We start from the raw sequence: 13051 nt of genomic DNA on the forward strand, positions 1-13051 counted from the left end.
CAATTGAGGTATATAAAAAAATGACCTGAGCAAGTGATGAAAATAAGAAAGTAATAGGGCCATGTGTTTGGTATTAATTTGATGTTCTAAACATACAGACATGACATCCAAGTTGATCAGTGTTGGGATGATATCAAAAGTTGGATAGTAAATCGCCAGATGGCTAGTTGCTTATTTAGTGGCAGTGGTGCAGACATGGTTCCCACACTTTTCTAAATACAAATTTCCAGGTTTTTTCCAGGATGAAATTAATTTTTTCAAGGTTAAAATATGACCATTACTGAAAGGAATTAAAGAACATTTTGGATTATAAAACATGCCTTTTCCAAATCTGAAAATGTTCATCTTTCAAGACTCTCCAAAACCTGTGTCTGCAAAGATGATCATGTACAAAACCACAAAATGAGTCACATGAAACAAATCTGACTATATTCCTATAAAATGGCATTTAAAGCCATTTCAATGTACAGAATACAAATTCTAACTTTATTTTGCTGACCTACATTATGTTTCTACATGGAACAACATAATGAGCATAAATTATTGTTTCCTTTCAAACCTTTAATTATAAAGAATTGTAGAGCAATATATGTGCATGTTATACAAAGTAAACATTTCTTACCACAATATGAAATAAAAAAACATAAAATGCAAAGTATTAGAATCTTATCTTGTAACAAAAAAAGTTTAACCCTGAATTTATGTGTGCAAATAAAATCTCAAACAAGATTTTTCAACTAACATAAACTTCTTAACACGATTTGATTTTTAAAAAATCCATCATTTAAAGACATTTACAAAAGGACTGATTTAAATTTTGACAAAAGACCTTCAAAATTATATATTGTTGTATAAACAAGGACTGAATTTTCTGTAAAATCAAATTGTCTTCTTGTAGTTCAATAAACCAGTCACAAAACCTGTATTGATACATGGGTTCTTATAGTTTCTTGATATATAATAAAAGGGACGACAATTTCCCATTTCTCCTGCATTCTATTTAAGATCTGAAACCAATGCTTCAAGCTATATGTCACTGCATAATAGTTAACCAAAGTTAAGCTCAGAGATTCTAAATTTTCTAATTCGGGTTTCCTCAGAATATTCCAACCCCATTTTTCACATTTGGACATTTAAGATGGAGTGTGGTTCAGAGCTATTACATACAAAAAATTTGTGATCTGCCACCACCGTAAGATAGCTTACCAGCAGATCTAGCAAATTTAAACTATGTTATATCGACTTACAGCTGCATGAAATCGATAGGAAAATTATTTATTTTCTTAAAAATGGCAAGTATTACAATCGTTATGTCTTTAATCCGCTGACAGACTAGACAAAACTTGGCATAGATGAAACCTGACCCGGTACTCGCCATTTGCATTAATAGTAAGATGACTACACTACTCTCACACAACGACATCAGAAGTCCAATAGTGACGTGATATCAACAACAAACTCCTTTTTAATGTCGTTGTACAAAATTTCAATTACATTAACCGAAAGTCTGATACCTTTTGTAAAAACCATAAAGAACATATAATTCTCAACATATTTATTTCGAGAACAACTACAAGAAACTTGGCCAGTCTGATTCATCAAGCACAGTAGTCTGGTTCCCTGCTTTGTATGCTCCCAGCGTAAGAGAGCACATGTCAACTTGGTAGTCACATGATACAACAAAACTTTGGAAATTGGTCTCGGTATAAATATAGAGAATTTTGTGCTCTTTCGTTTTTGTATTTTTATTACAACCAGTATATGACTTTCATTTAATTTTTTCTACAAAATTTGAAAATGAAGGTTGTGAGATTCTGTGTGCTTGTGCGAATAGCAATTGAAATCGCTAGTACCTGTTCAAATTTCATAAATGCATTAGTTTTATCGTCTTTCAGCAGATTAAAGGCGTAACGATTTTAATGCTTGCAATTTCTGAGAAAATAAATAAATTTCATATCAATTTCATGCAAGTATAACTCGATTTAATAACATTTAAGTTTAAAAGCCCATCTGCAAAGCGGCTATGCTTTAAGGCCACCATGTTGGCCTCTTGTGATTCTATACTGGTTTTCATACTTTCCATATAAAAAAAGATACGGATATCAAACTGTCTGTGAAACAAAAAGTCTACCAGATGAACCTAATCCACTGAACATTTGGACTGTCTCAACAAATATATTTATGGCAAGCACCCAAATGATCCATACTACAAACTCCTACTTTTCTCATTAGAACTCAATAAATTTAACTGACGATCAGTTCAGTTACGACTCAATTTTCGCAATTGTTTCGGACGTCAAGTTGTGGAGGAAAATTCCCGGGTTTATCCCGACTTTCATCAATATTTGCAAAATTCAAGGACTTTTCATGGTTGGGAATTTTTCAAATCATTTCTTCCGACTTTCTCCCGATTTCCCGGTAGTATGGGAACCCTGTGCAGAGTGCGTATGACAATGAAAGTCTAGTAGTCATGTAATATAAATAACAAAACCTCTTTTTAACGTTGTTGAATGAAAATTCAAATATATCAAATTAAAGTCACATACCGTTTGTAAAAAATTCAAAATGTCACATAATTTTCAAAATATTTATTCCAAGAACAATGATTAGAAACCTGTCACTGCTGTAGCAATCTGAAGAGAGCCAGATTCATCAAGCAGAGAGCACTTGTCAACATGCGTAGTTGTTCTTTGAATAAATATATACAGAATTTTGTGTTCTTTCATTTTGTTCTTGTTTATAACAAACAGTATGCGACCTATTCATTTAATATTTTTATATTTTTTCTACATTTCAAACAGATTATTATTGATATCATGTGGCTACTGGACCTATGATGTGGGTTGCAAGATTTGTGTATTCACAGACCTGCCAGCCCTAACAAGATCGTCTCATTAAGGCAGTTGATTTTTTTCTGTCAGCTTGACCAGTTTTCAGTATGGTGTCACAAAATATCACGTACTGCTAATGTGAAGTTAGAAAACGTTTATTTAAAAAGTTTGTATTCCAAACTGATATATCACCAGTAAACACTGTTAATTTGAAAAGTTTGTAAAGTGTATACACACCTTATTTACCTCTCGTACAGTTGCACAGACTTCAGTTCCAAACCCTATGCAGCCCAATGGCTTGTTGCTATCATTCAACATAAATTCTTGTAATTTATTTCTTCATTTCACATTATGATAGCAGTCATATCTCCTGCCATATGAGATACTCATATCGAAACATGATGTCCACTAAACGTAACTGTCACTTCGTGCTTTTATTCAGAACAATCCAAATATTTCTTTTTATTCCTCAGTACTGGTTTATTAAAACATTTTTAAGAGGCTTACTTTTTCGTCTTTAACTTGTATTGGTAGCTGGATGCCAATTTTAAAATATTCTATAATCAACAGTTCGATCATGCACACGCTTCACATAGAAAAATATGTACAGTTTTAAGTGTCTGAGGAACTACTGTACAGATAGTCTTGTTCTTTAATTTAACTAAAGCTAATATGAAACCCAGATCCAAATAAAAAATGGACGAGCCAAATTATCCAGATTTTACTGCAACAATCATATTTCCGTAATTTTTTTACTTATTCCTAAGTCCGTATTTTAAGGGTCATTTTCGTTAAGGCTTACAGCAAAATCATAAGGGTTTGCAGGTCTGTATTCATGCGACTAGCAATCCAAATGACGAGTACAAGATCAAATTTCATCTACACTGGTGTTTCATCTTGTCTGTCAGCAAATCAAATACCATCTGATAAGCGGCTACCACCATGTTTATTTATTTTATTACTAGACTGGTTTTCATACCTTCCATGTAGGAAAAGATGATATCGAGTGGATTGTGAAATAACCAGTCAATTAGACAAATCTAATCCACTGAGGATTTGGACGGACTATACAAATATTTTTATGGTAAGCACACAAATGATCCGGACTGCAACCTCTGAATAGTCTGGTCAATTCAATAAACTTAACTCATGATCAGTTAATTTGTGAAACAATTAGGTTACTGTTTCTTTCGTCAGGTGGGGGTGGAAAATTCCCAGGTTTTTCTTCACTTTCATCAATATTTGCAAAATTCAAGGACTGTTCACGGTTGGGGAAAAAAATTATCATTTTTCCTGACTTTACCAGATTTCCCAGCAACATGGGAACCATGTCTCTATCGAAATCACAAGAGAGAATGAATCTCATTGTTAACTCCTCTTTACCAAAAACCCTTGGGACAAAATTTAATTATGTTTTGAGAGGTTTTGTCTTTTTAGAAGCACTTATGTGAGAGAGAGAGAGAGAGAGAGAGATTATAAGACTTTATGTTTTAGTGCATAAATTTAGAAGCTGAGTTTTAATGGGGGGGGGGTCTTCTTTACATTTAAGGGAAAATTAGCTGAACATATATATGTTCCTTCCAAAACTCACATCTGGTCAGATGAATAAATACAGTTGTACAACACAGAAATACAGTCCTCATCTCAAGTAACATTTAAGGAATGAATGACTTTTATAGCTTTACTCCAAGCCCATTAGAATTACAAATGATAATCCATACTGTTTAAAATATTTGGCAGAATTTGTCATGTTCCTAAGTCAAATTCCACTCCAGGTTTCTTCATCACAGGTTTTGGCACTGATTCTTACTCTTTGATGACATTAATTTTGTCCTGTAAGGATAGATCAATCCTACAATAGTTAGCTGGTCATTCCGACTTCCTAACATGCATAACAGCCAAATGACAGTCAGGCCACTTAAATACATTGTATGTAATGATTTTTCTCCTATTAAATATCACTTGAGTGAATCCGACTTTTAAAATAATCTGATGTTTTCCTCAATGTTGCTCCAAATTATTTTAATGAAATTGTTTAATTGAAAAAGACAGGTAAAACTTCTGTACAAACCACAATACTCTAAATTAGAGAAAACAAGAAAAGCAAACCTGCAAACTGGTCTTAATTGTGCTGCATAATGATTTCTTGATGAGAGCTGATGTTGTAATCTGGCTATCAACCAGGAGAGAATGTACTTTAGGTAAGTCCTTCTCTTCCTCCTCTGCTTTGCCCTGTGCCTGCTGAGATTCAGAACATATCTTTTCAGCTTTAAGTTTATCAAAGGCTGCAACACCATCCAATGAGCTTGACTGATCCTCGTCAATTAATCTTCTAGACCCAATACGCACTGGCTTTGCCATGACAAAATCATCGTCATCATCATCAAGATCACTGGAAATACCTGCTACTTCTTGTGTCTGTGAATCTTCCATCAACGTATCCTGTGATTCATTACTGACCTTAAATAAAATAGTGGAGCTTGGCTGATCTGAAACTCTGATCGACCTATTATACTGGTAAATTCCTCCACCCGATTCTGCCCAAAACTGGAGACCAAGCATACAGCGTCGGATGTCACAACTGTTGAACTGAACAGCAAGGAACAAGTCCTCAAAGTCTGTACGCAGATTTTCTACTAAGCACATCACTTGTAAGTGACTAGTAATAGATAACTGAAATGGTAAAGACACAAAAGTTCAACTTTTATGCAACAAGTAGAGTCATGACATCTAATGAATTTGAAGTTTAACCAGTACATTTAAGAGTAATGTGAATAGAATAATAAATGATTACCTTGTTATTTAATAGTCCACTATGTAGGCACTAATAGGGAATAGCTGACTGACCAATCTCAATGACCTCAATATTTTCTTACATAACCTATGACCTAATAACTCCTGAATCTATATATCTGTATTACCCTAACTACAAACCATTCATAGAGTTTGGTCAAGGAACAAATACATGTTTGAAGCCACATGACCTTGACCTTTTAGTCCCAAAATCAATAGGCCTCTTCTATACTCAAGTGCAATCACTCTGTAAACTTTTGTCAAGGTGTGCAGTTTAGAACTAAAGTTGACCCCAAACCTGTTTTTTTCTTCTTAATTAAAACAACAAGTCATATCTCACCAATACACATTCTTTTCATTTCATGATACCACTCAAACACACTTTGGTTTCAATTAGATACAATTCAAAGTCACTGTTCATGTTCCAAGCAGTGAAATGTTATGTAAATAATCACAAAAAAGTAATCATGATTACTGGGTATATCTGACCATAAATTAATAAATTACAATTACCTCAATTTCAAAAAATGTCTGTCAATTTACTTGCGATTATCAAAACCTAAAGAAAACTGCTGATGCTGTCACTGCTGACTTTCCAATATTATGGGCTCAAATAAAAAATACTCTTCTATTAACAAAACTATAAATTCTGTATGAAAAACACTTCTTCACGTTTCCGCGAAGTATTTACCGGAGAGGGCAGCTTGAATGTGAGTTCTTCAAATCTTCCCTCAAACTGTGAGGCAAAACTAGCCTGAGCTGTTATCATGATGATGGGAATTTTGGTAGAATTCATAAACGTCTGAATAGCGGCCAAAAAGCCCTTGTCCTCTTCAAACACCACATCTACCTATTAAAAAAAAAAGGAAAAAGGGTTAAAAACAGATATAAATAGGGAGAACTTTATTTTACTTTTTTTAAAAGCCCCAATACTAAATACATGCTATGATATTAACAAAGAAAGACAAGGTCAAGAAATCATAAAAGTCTTGAACTTGAATTCAAATTTTGTTTCAACAAATTCAATTTTCGTTTCAACCAATCGCAAATTACTTTTGAAATTTGAATTATGACTGTCTCAATTTCAAATCTGTGCTCATGATGATTTCCAGGCAAGGTTTCTGCAGAACACCAAGTCTTGCTAATGACCTGCAAACTTTAAAAACAATATCCGAGGATGAGAATGACTTGTACTGAAAAGATGTAATGAAAAAGATCATGTGGGTAGAGGTGGTGGAAAAACTAATCTTAATTATGTATTACTTACCTGATACTGCAGTGCTTTCCTTTTCCATGATAACTAGTCCAAGCTAATTACTCCCTTCTGTTTAGTATTGGCAGGCCAGAATTTAAAAGAACATGATCTCAGTCTGACAAGGTCACAGTCAACATATTTAATACTATCTTCTGACTTGGACCTGGTGTACAGGACATTAGAGTGGGATGTGAGGGGGGAATATTTGCAATTGCAGCAGGTAAGAATTACTCAATTAAAATTAGCCCCATTGTCTTTTACATGTATGAAAGAACATATTTGTATTGGAAAAATGGGCATTATTTACGAATCTCAATAAAAGACAAAGTTTCATAATTGCCTCCAATTTTTTATTGTACTTGTGTGCCAATATTTTTGTTTTCCCAAGATTTGTTTAAAAATGACGATACTGTCATGTCTGTTTATGTTTGTAGTACAACTTTTTCCCAACTGCAGACACGTTCTCTCTTATATTATAGTGCGTGACAAAACCAATTTTAAAGAGATCACCCTGCTTGCTTGTGCCTAAAAATGTCAAAGTACATTATCACTTAATTTGCCATTAGGCATTTTTCGAGGAATTTATAAAATAATCCTCAATGGAATTTTGATAAACAAGGTGCAAAATAAAGTGAATAAATGCCATTTAAAGGTATGTGTAATCAGATTCTCAAAAATGTCACCAATTGCTGCAAAAAAGGTGACTTAGAGCATGTACATGAGCTATGTGATGTGTACTATAGGGTGCTTCCAACCTTTCCTCCTCCCTTTTTAGAAACCAAATAAATCCTAATGGTCCTAACTGGGAAAAGAAGTCTATCTTGAATAGATACGACTGAGAATAAGGTTCTCCATAGGAAGTGTAGCTAATGAAGGTAGCCAAATTTCAGCCAGAAACCCAGGTTGGCAAAGAAAAAAAAAACCCAAATGATAATTACCCCTGAACGGCAAAGAACCCTTTTCCAAGGCATGAAGCTCATTCTCCTTCTCCTCATGGATGCTAAGGACAGATGGGATCAACCATTGAAAATTAGGCTCTTTTTCCTCCCCTGTATGTGTGGCAACTTTCAGGAAAGTCCCACACCTAGTCAGATCAAAATAAAACTGGACAGCTGTCCATGCATGTATACCCTGAGCACACTAAGAAGGTGGGGTGAGTGTCCCACTGGGCATTCCTGTGCCCACATCTTATGATATTATAAACTATATAATTATAAAATTCATGCAAAACAAGGAGAAGACAGAAACCCCAAAAACGGAGACAATACTTACCCTAGCCCCAGAACAATGAAAGAGAATACAATTTAATGAAGCAATACCTGCACAGCAAGCTGCTAAAAGACACCTTAAATTTACAAAAAGAACACGGATAACACAAATAAAACAAGGACTGAGACAAATTCTCAAATGATAAAAAAGTAGGTGAAAAGCCAAAAATACCTTAAAGACTAAAAATTAAGGTCAATTTCGATGAGTGACACAGTACACATTCCACATGTCATCCATGGAAAAGAGCATGGTACTCCATATGTTGGTTGTGGCTAAGGAGCCAGACTGGGATCATGTTGTTTTCATTTTTAGCCCTCCAATACTAATTGGAGAAGGCAATAATTATATTGAACTGAAGCCTAGTAATCCCAAAATAGAAAGTAATGCAATAGCAACAGCCAATGTATTACTAGTAAAATCTGAAATTAATCAACTTCTTTCCCCATTCCAAGGCAAAACCCTCTTTTGAAGAGAACAAAATAAATTTTGATGAGTTATAAATTCTAAGTCATCAAAAAAAATAATCTGAAAATTGCCAAAAATCCTAAGATTATCATCCCTGACAATTGTAATACTGCTGACCACAATGTGTACATCTTGTTATCTGCAACGCAATCAGAATTCCCCAGAAAGCTACACCATGACTGCTCTGTCAGAGCAAATTCCAAAACCCGGAAAGTCACCAAAGCAAGAGAAGTAGGTCACTAATCTACTATTCATAACTGCAAATATTATTTAATCAATAAGCTCAACATGGCCTGCATGCCAAGTCAGAACCACAAGTTTTGATAGCAAGAAAGAACCTGGGGAAAAACATTTAGGTTAATTTACAGTGTGAACATGAATAATGATGGACATACAGACAGATGGACATGTATGTAAAAGTAATTGTCACAGCTTACATAGGAATGGACAAATGGAAATACTGACATACAAACAGATCCCAAAGTGATCACTATGTTGGGCAATAAAATGCTTTATCAAGTTTCATGACTGGGACTGACTAAGTGCAAGTGTCTGAAACATGGAGTTAAAAGCAAAAAAAAAAGGCATTGGAATATAACAAGTATAAATATCAGTCACACTGCAGTAATATCCATCAAGGTGAATGCATCTAAACTTAATGACTATAAATACAAATGTCCAGAAATGAAGCTGAATCCAAAACCACTGGATCAAGAAAAGCAGGTCATTGTGACATATTTGTACCTATGATATGTAATACTCAAGATGAATACACCCTTCAAGTATAATGACTGTACCTACAACAGTGTGAGAAACTGAGCTAAATGTGAACACTTCACACAATCATCTATAGTGAAAATTATGTCAATGTGACCTGTTTTTTCCTGCGATGATATAATTACCCTCCACAATGACTACTACACTCATCAAGTTTCATGACTGTGCAAAACCTTAACATAATCAGTGGAATGTGAAAACAGGTCATAGTTACATTCGTATGCCTGTGGTATACCCATTAACTTTATGACTGAATATACCTGTGAAATATACACAAATTTAAAATTTGTGCCTATGCCAACAGTAACTAGAACAACAATGATGCCATCTGAGAAATGATACCTATGGCTTGCCCATGATTCATTTGTGAATAAAAGTTGATGATAGCTTTAGAAATCATAAAATCATATTTTGTGCTAAGCCGTAACAAAAGAAAAGCAATCAAGAAGATGGCATTTTCTACAAGAAAGGAACTTGGTGATATTTATGCAACTTATTTTACCATGGGTACCACATTTTTTGTTAAGTTTTTTTGGTGCTACAATTCTCAAAATTAAGGAACCAATGGAAAGTTCCAAGGAAACAAGTAGGTCACCTTTACTAATCCCCCCCCCCCAATCGACTGTTGCTCAACATCTGCAAAACCAGGTAAAATGATACACACAAAAACAAGTGAATTCACGGGGAAAATTACATTTCTAAATCAATATCAACATTTAAAAGGATTTAAATCAAGCGATATTACGATGATACCTCGTCAAAGAGGATGAGGGAAGTGCTAGTCAAATTCAGGCCTTTTGCTCCTAGACCTGGCTCTAAAACAGTTGTCATAATGTTGTCCCTTTTCTTCTTTCCTGCTGTACCCATGACTTTGGTTGGAGAACTGTTCACCTTTTTGCTCTTCTTCTGTTGTGGTACCTCCTCTGGAATGCATACACTGACCTTATAGATATCAATAGATATCAATTTTTTGACTAAATCATGTTATCAGGATTCCTTCCATAACTTCACAAATCCAACTCTCCCAAGCAAGAGAATAAAACAACCAAAACAAAAACAGAAAACCAAATATCAACCATGCATTCTGGTTGCTTAGCAACAGAAGTACAACAATCTGGTTTGCATACTGAGAATAATGTCAGACAAGAGTGATGTCCCTCTGAACAGGTTAAAAGCCTGTCATTTGTCAGTTACTACTGAACCAAAAATGCACATTCTTCAAGAGATGTAAATGAGGAGAGAACTTAAAGAGTGCTTGTAGTATGGTTAAGCAAATATTACAGAAGAAATGTTTTACCGGAAAAATTTGGTTTCTTTTTCAAATACATTATCCGATCTAAATACAGTAGAACAAGAAAAAATTGATGGAGTTTATCATCTTACAATATGGGGTGGGTATTACACTGAAAATCATATTGTGATATATGTTGAACAACGTATAATATTGCTGCAATAAATTCAATTAAGAACAGATTGGCTTTTATTAAACAATGATGGAAACACTAATAATTACAATTATTGCTAACAGAAGCAAAAGATCATGTCCTTGTTACTATTCGAGAATGGGAGCCTATTATTTGCAGTGAAAATAGGATCCATTATAAGAGACACTGAACCATCATGGTGGACCTTTATTATGTGGGTTGCCCAATAAGGCATAAAAATGAATTTCACTGCACCTACCTGCTAAGGCCAGAAGAACTGGGAATGTACAAGAGATGAATCAGCAAGGATTTAGTGGCTCAAGGGTTTGTTTAATCATATTAAAAATGCCCCCTAAAGGTTTTATCTTGGAAGAAAGACAAAACCCATTGGGTGTGACAAGTCAAATCTGGCTAGAAGATGGGAGGTTCCTGTTCTCTCTTCTATGATAGCTAAATGTGTCAGACATTGTCATATGGTAGCCCTTGATAGTAATCTGGGTTACTTTCTCCTTGATGAGCCAAAGAAGGAAGTTGGCCACTGTGGCACCAAGGCTTTGAAAGTAATGTTTCTCTGCTGAAACTAATCAAAGTCTCTGTCTCTCTTTCTCTTGAAAGGGTTTCTATGTAGTGGGGCCTTCTTACCTATGCAATTTTGTTCACTGCTTCACATAAATGTTTCCCTCTGCAGGCTTGTTTGATAACAATCAGGCATGCAGGATTCAGATTTTCTAAGTTCGTATGCTTTTTGTGTGGAAATGGCAGGATTTTTATGGGAATCTCCACCATTCTGTCTGTACATGTTATATGACTGGCTAAAGTTTCAATAAAATGTCTTCAATCATAAAAACGTTATAATCTGTGGCTACATACATAAGAAGCCATATTGTCATGATACCAGTTTAATAAAAAAAATCTTTCCAACCATTACAAATGTATGGGCTGAACAAGCAAAATGTAAATATAAATGTGGAACAATGCCATAAAATATATGCCAGACTTAATATCGATATATAAAAATGTAATAAATGAAAGAATTACAAAACTTACTGAGAAAAATAATGAACTACATCAAATAAAATGCAAGAAGTATTGAGACATAGTGCAAATGTTATTCACCAGGAAAAGAAAGAATTAAAGTGTTGCTGTATTACTTATTGCATGACAAAATCAACAACTATGAAGTAAAATGCATGGTAACGGAGTGAAATTCAGAACAATTCATACGAGTATACTTTCATAGTGATGAGAAAACTCTGATTGATCACACTTAAAATAAGAAAGAATGTACAAGGCCTCTTGAATGAGTGTGCCAAGTAGGTATGGAAAAAGTAGTAGCTGAAGAATTACAGGATTTAGCACCAAGGGGAGATCATTCTCATCTGATTTTCATCTCAGTATGCAGACATTTTAGAGGGACACTCACCAGTTATTATGTACTTTTGAAAGAGTGTAACGTATGTGAGGTGAAGTTGTTTGCATCTGAAACATGCAGAGTGGAGAAGATGTTGGCATACCTCTATGCTACTTTGATGTAATGTGGCTGACATTTCTTTGGATACTGTAATTATGGAAACTGTACATGATCTAAAGCACACTGATAACTAAAATGACTGCTCCCTTGTGCTCAAAATTTCAGCCTGAATTAGTCTAAAGTACACTATCTTTAGCAGCTATTAAAACAGGGAAAATAAATTTTGCCCAACTAGACAATATCTGTTTCTGAAAGTGCTATGGATGAATTACCAAATATATGCAATGTAAAAAAAGTTACTGGCTCTTTTTTCACAATTTACCTCTGAATTCCAGGAAGTGAAAATGACCAAGTAGAGCTAGCAGTTTTTGGAAAGTTGCACATCTGGAGTAAGGCCAAGCTGTATACACTTTAACCCACAGTACACCCATCAATCATACACCAAAATAAAGGGAATTAAAGGTTCTTTGAACAATACCTAACATATACCAGGTCTTTTTAAATAGCCAGTATAACTAGTGAGGACACCTGGGGAAATTCTTTTTGTTTAAAATTCTAACCCTATGCAAAATATGAAACTGTATAGCACCATCAAAGCACATTTACAGTTAAAAGAAGAGACATAATCAACATAGGTTTACACTGGTGGTGCTAAAACGACAAGTAACATTCTCATCAGAAAATGAATTAAAAAAACAAAACATGACAGCTTTGGATCCATAAATAAGTCTCAGGATTTATTGATTAGCTTAATTTAATTAGAGTC

At 34.5% G+C, this 13051-nt stretch overlaps 1 protein-coding gene across 5 annotated transcripts in view; it reads right to left on the reverse strand.

Annotated features, from left to right (window-relative positions):
• LOC149803653 (uncharacterized) overlaps positions 1-13051 on the reverse strand; it is a 77482-nt gene that overhangs the window by 15432 nt on the left and 48999 nt on the right. For all 5 annotated transcript variants that reach the window (XM_089953417.1, XM_089953416.1, XM_089953413.1 and 2 more), the window contains 3 exons: positions 10144-10313; positions 6316-6474; positions 4941-5504 (listed from right to left, as the gene is read on the reverse strand). In XM_089953417.1, the coding sequence (XP_089809543.1) occupies positions 4941-5504; positions 6316-6474; positions 10144-10313 (893 nt within the window). The remainder of the gene's footprint in view (positions 1-4940; positions 5505-6315; positions 6475-10143; positions 10314-13051) is intronic.

Source organism: Sinohyriopsis cumingii, chromosome 3, assembly GCF_028554795.1.
Source record: "Sinohyriopsis cumingii isolate HCF-2022 chromosome 3, ASM2855479v2, whole genome shotgun sequence".
NCBI classification, from domain to species: domain Eukaryota; kingdom Metazoa; phylum Mollusca; class Bivalvia; order Unionida; family Unionidae; genus Sinohyriopsis; species Sinohyriopsis cumingii.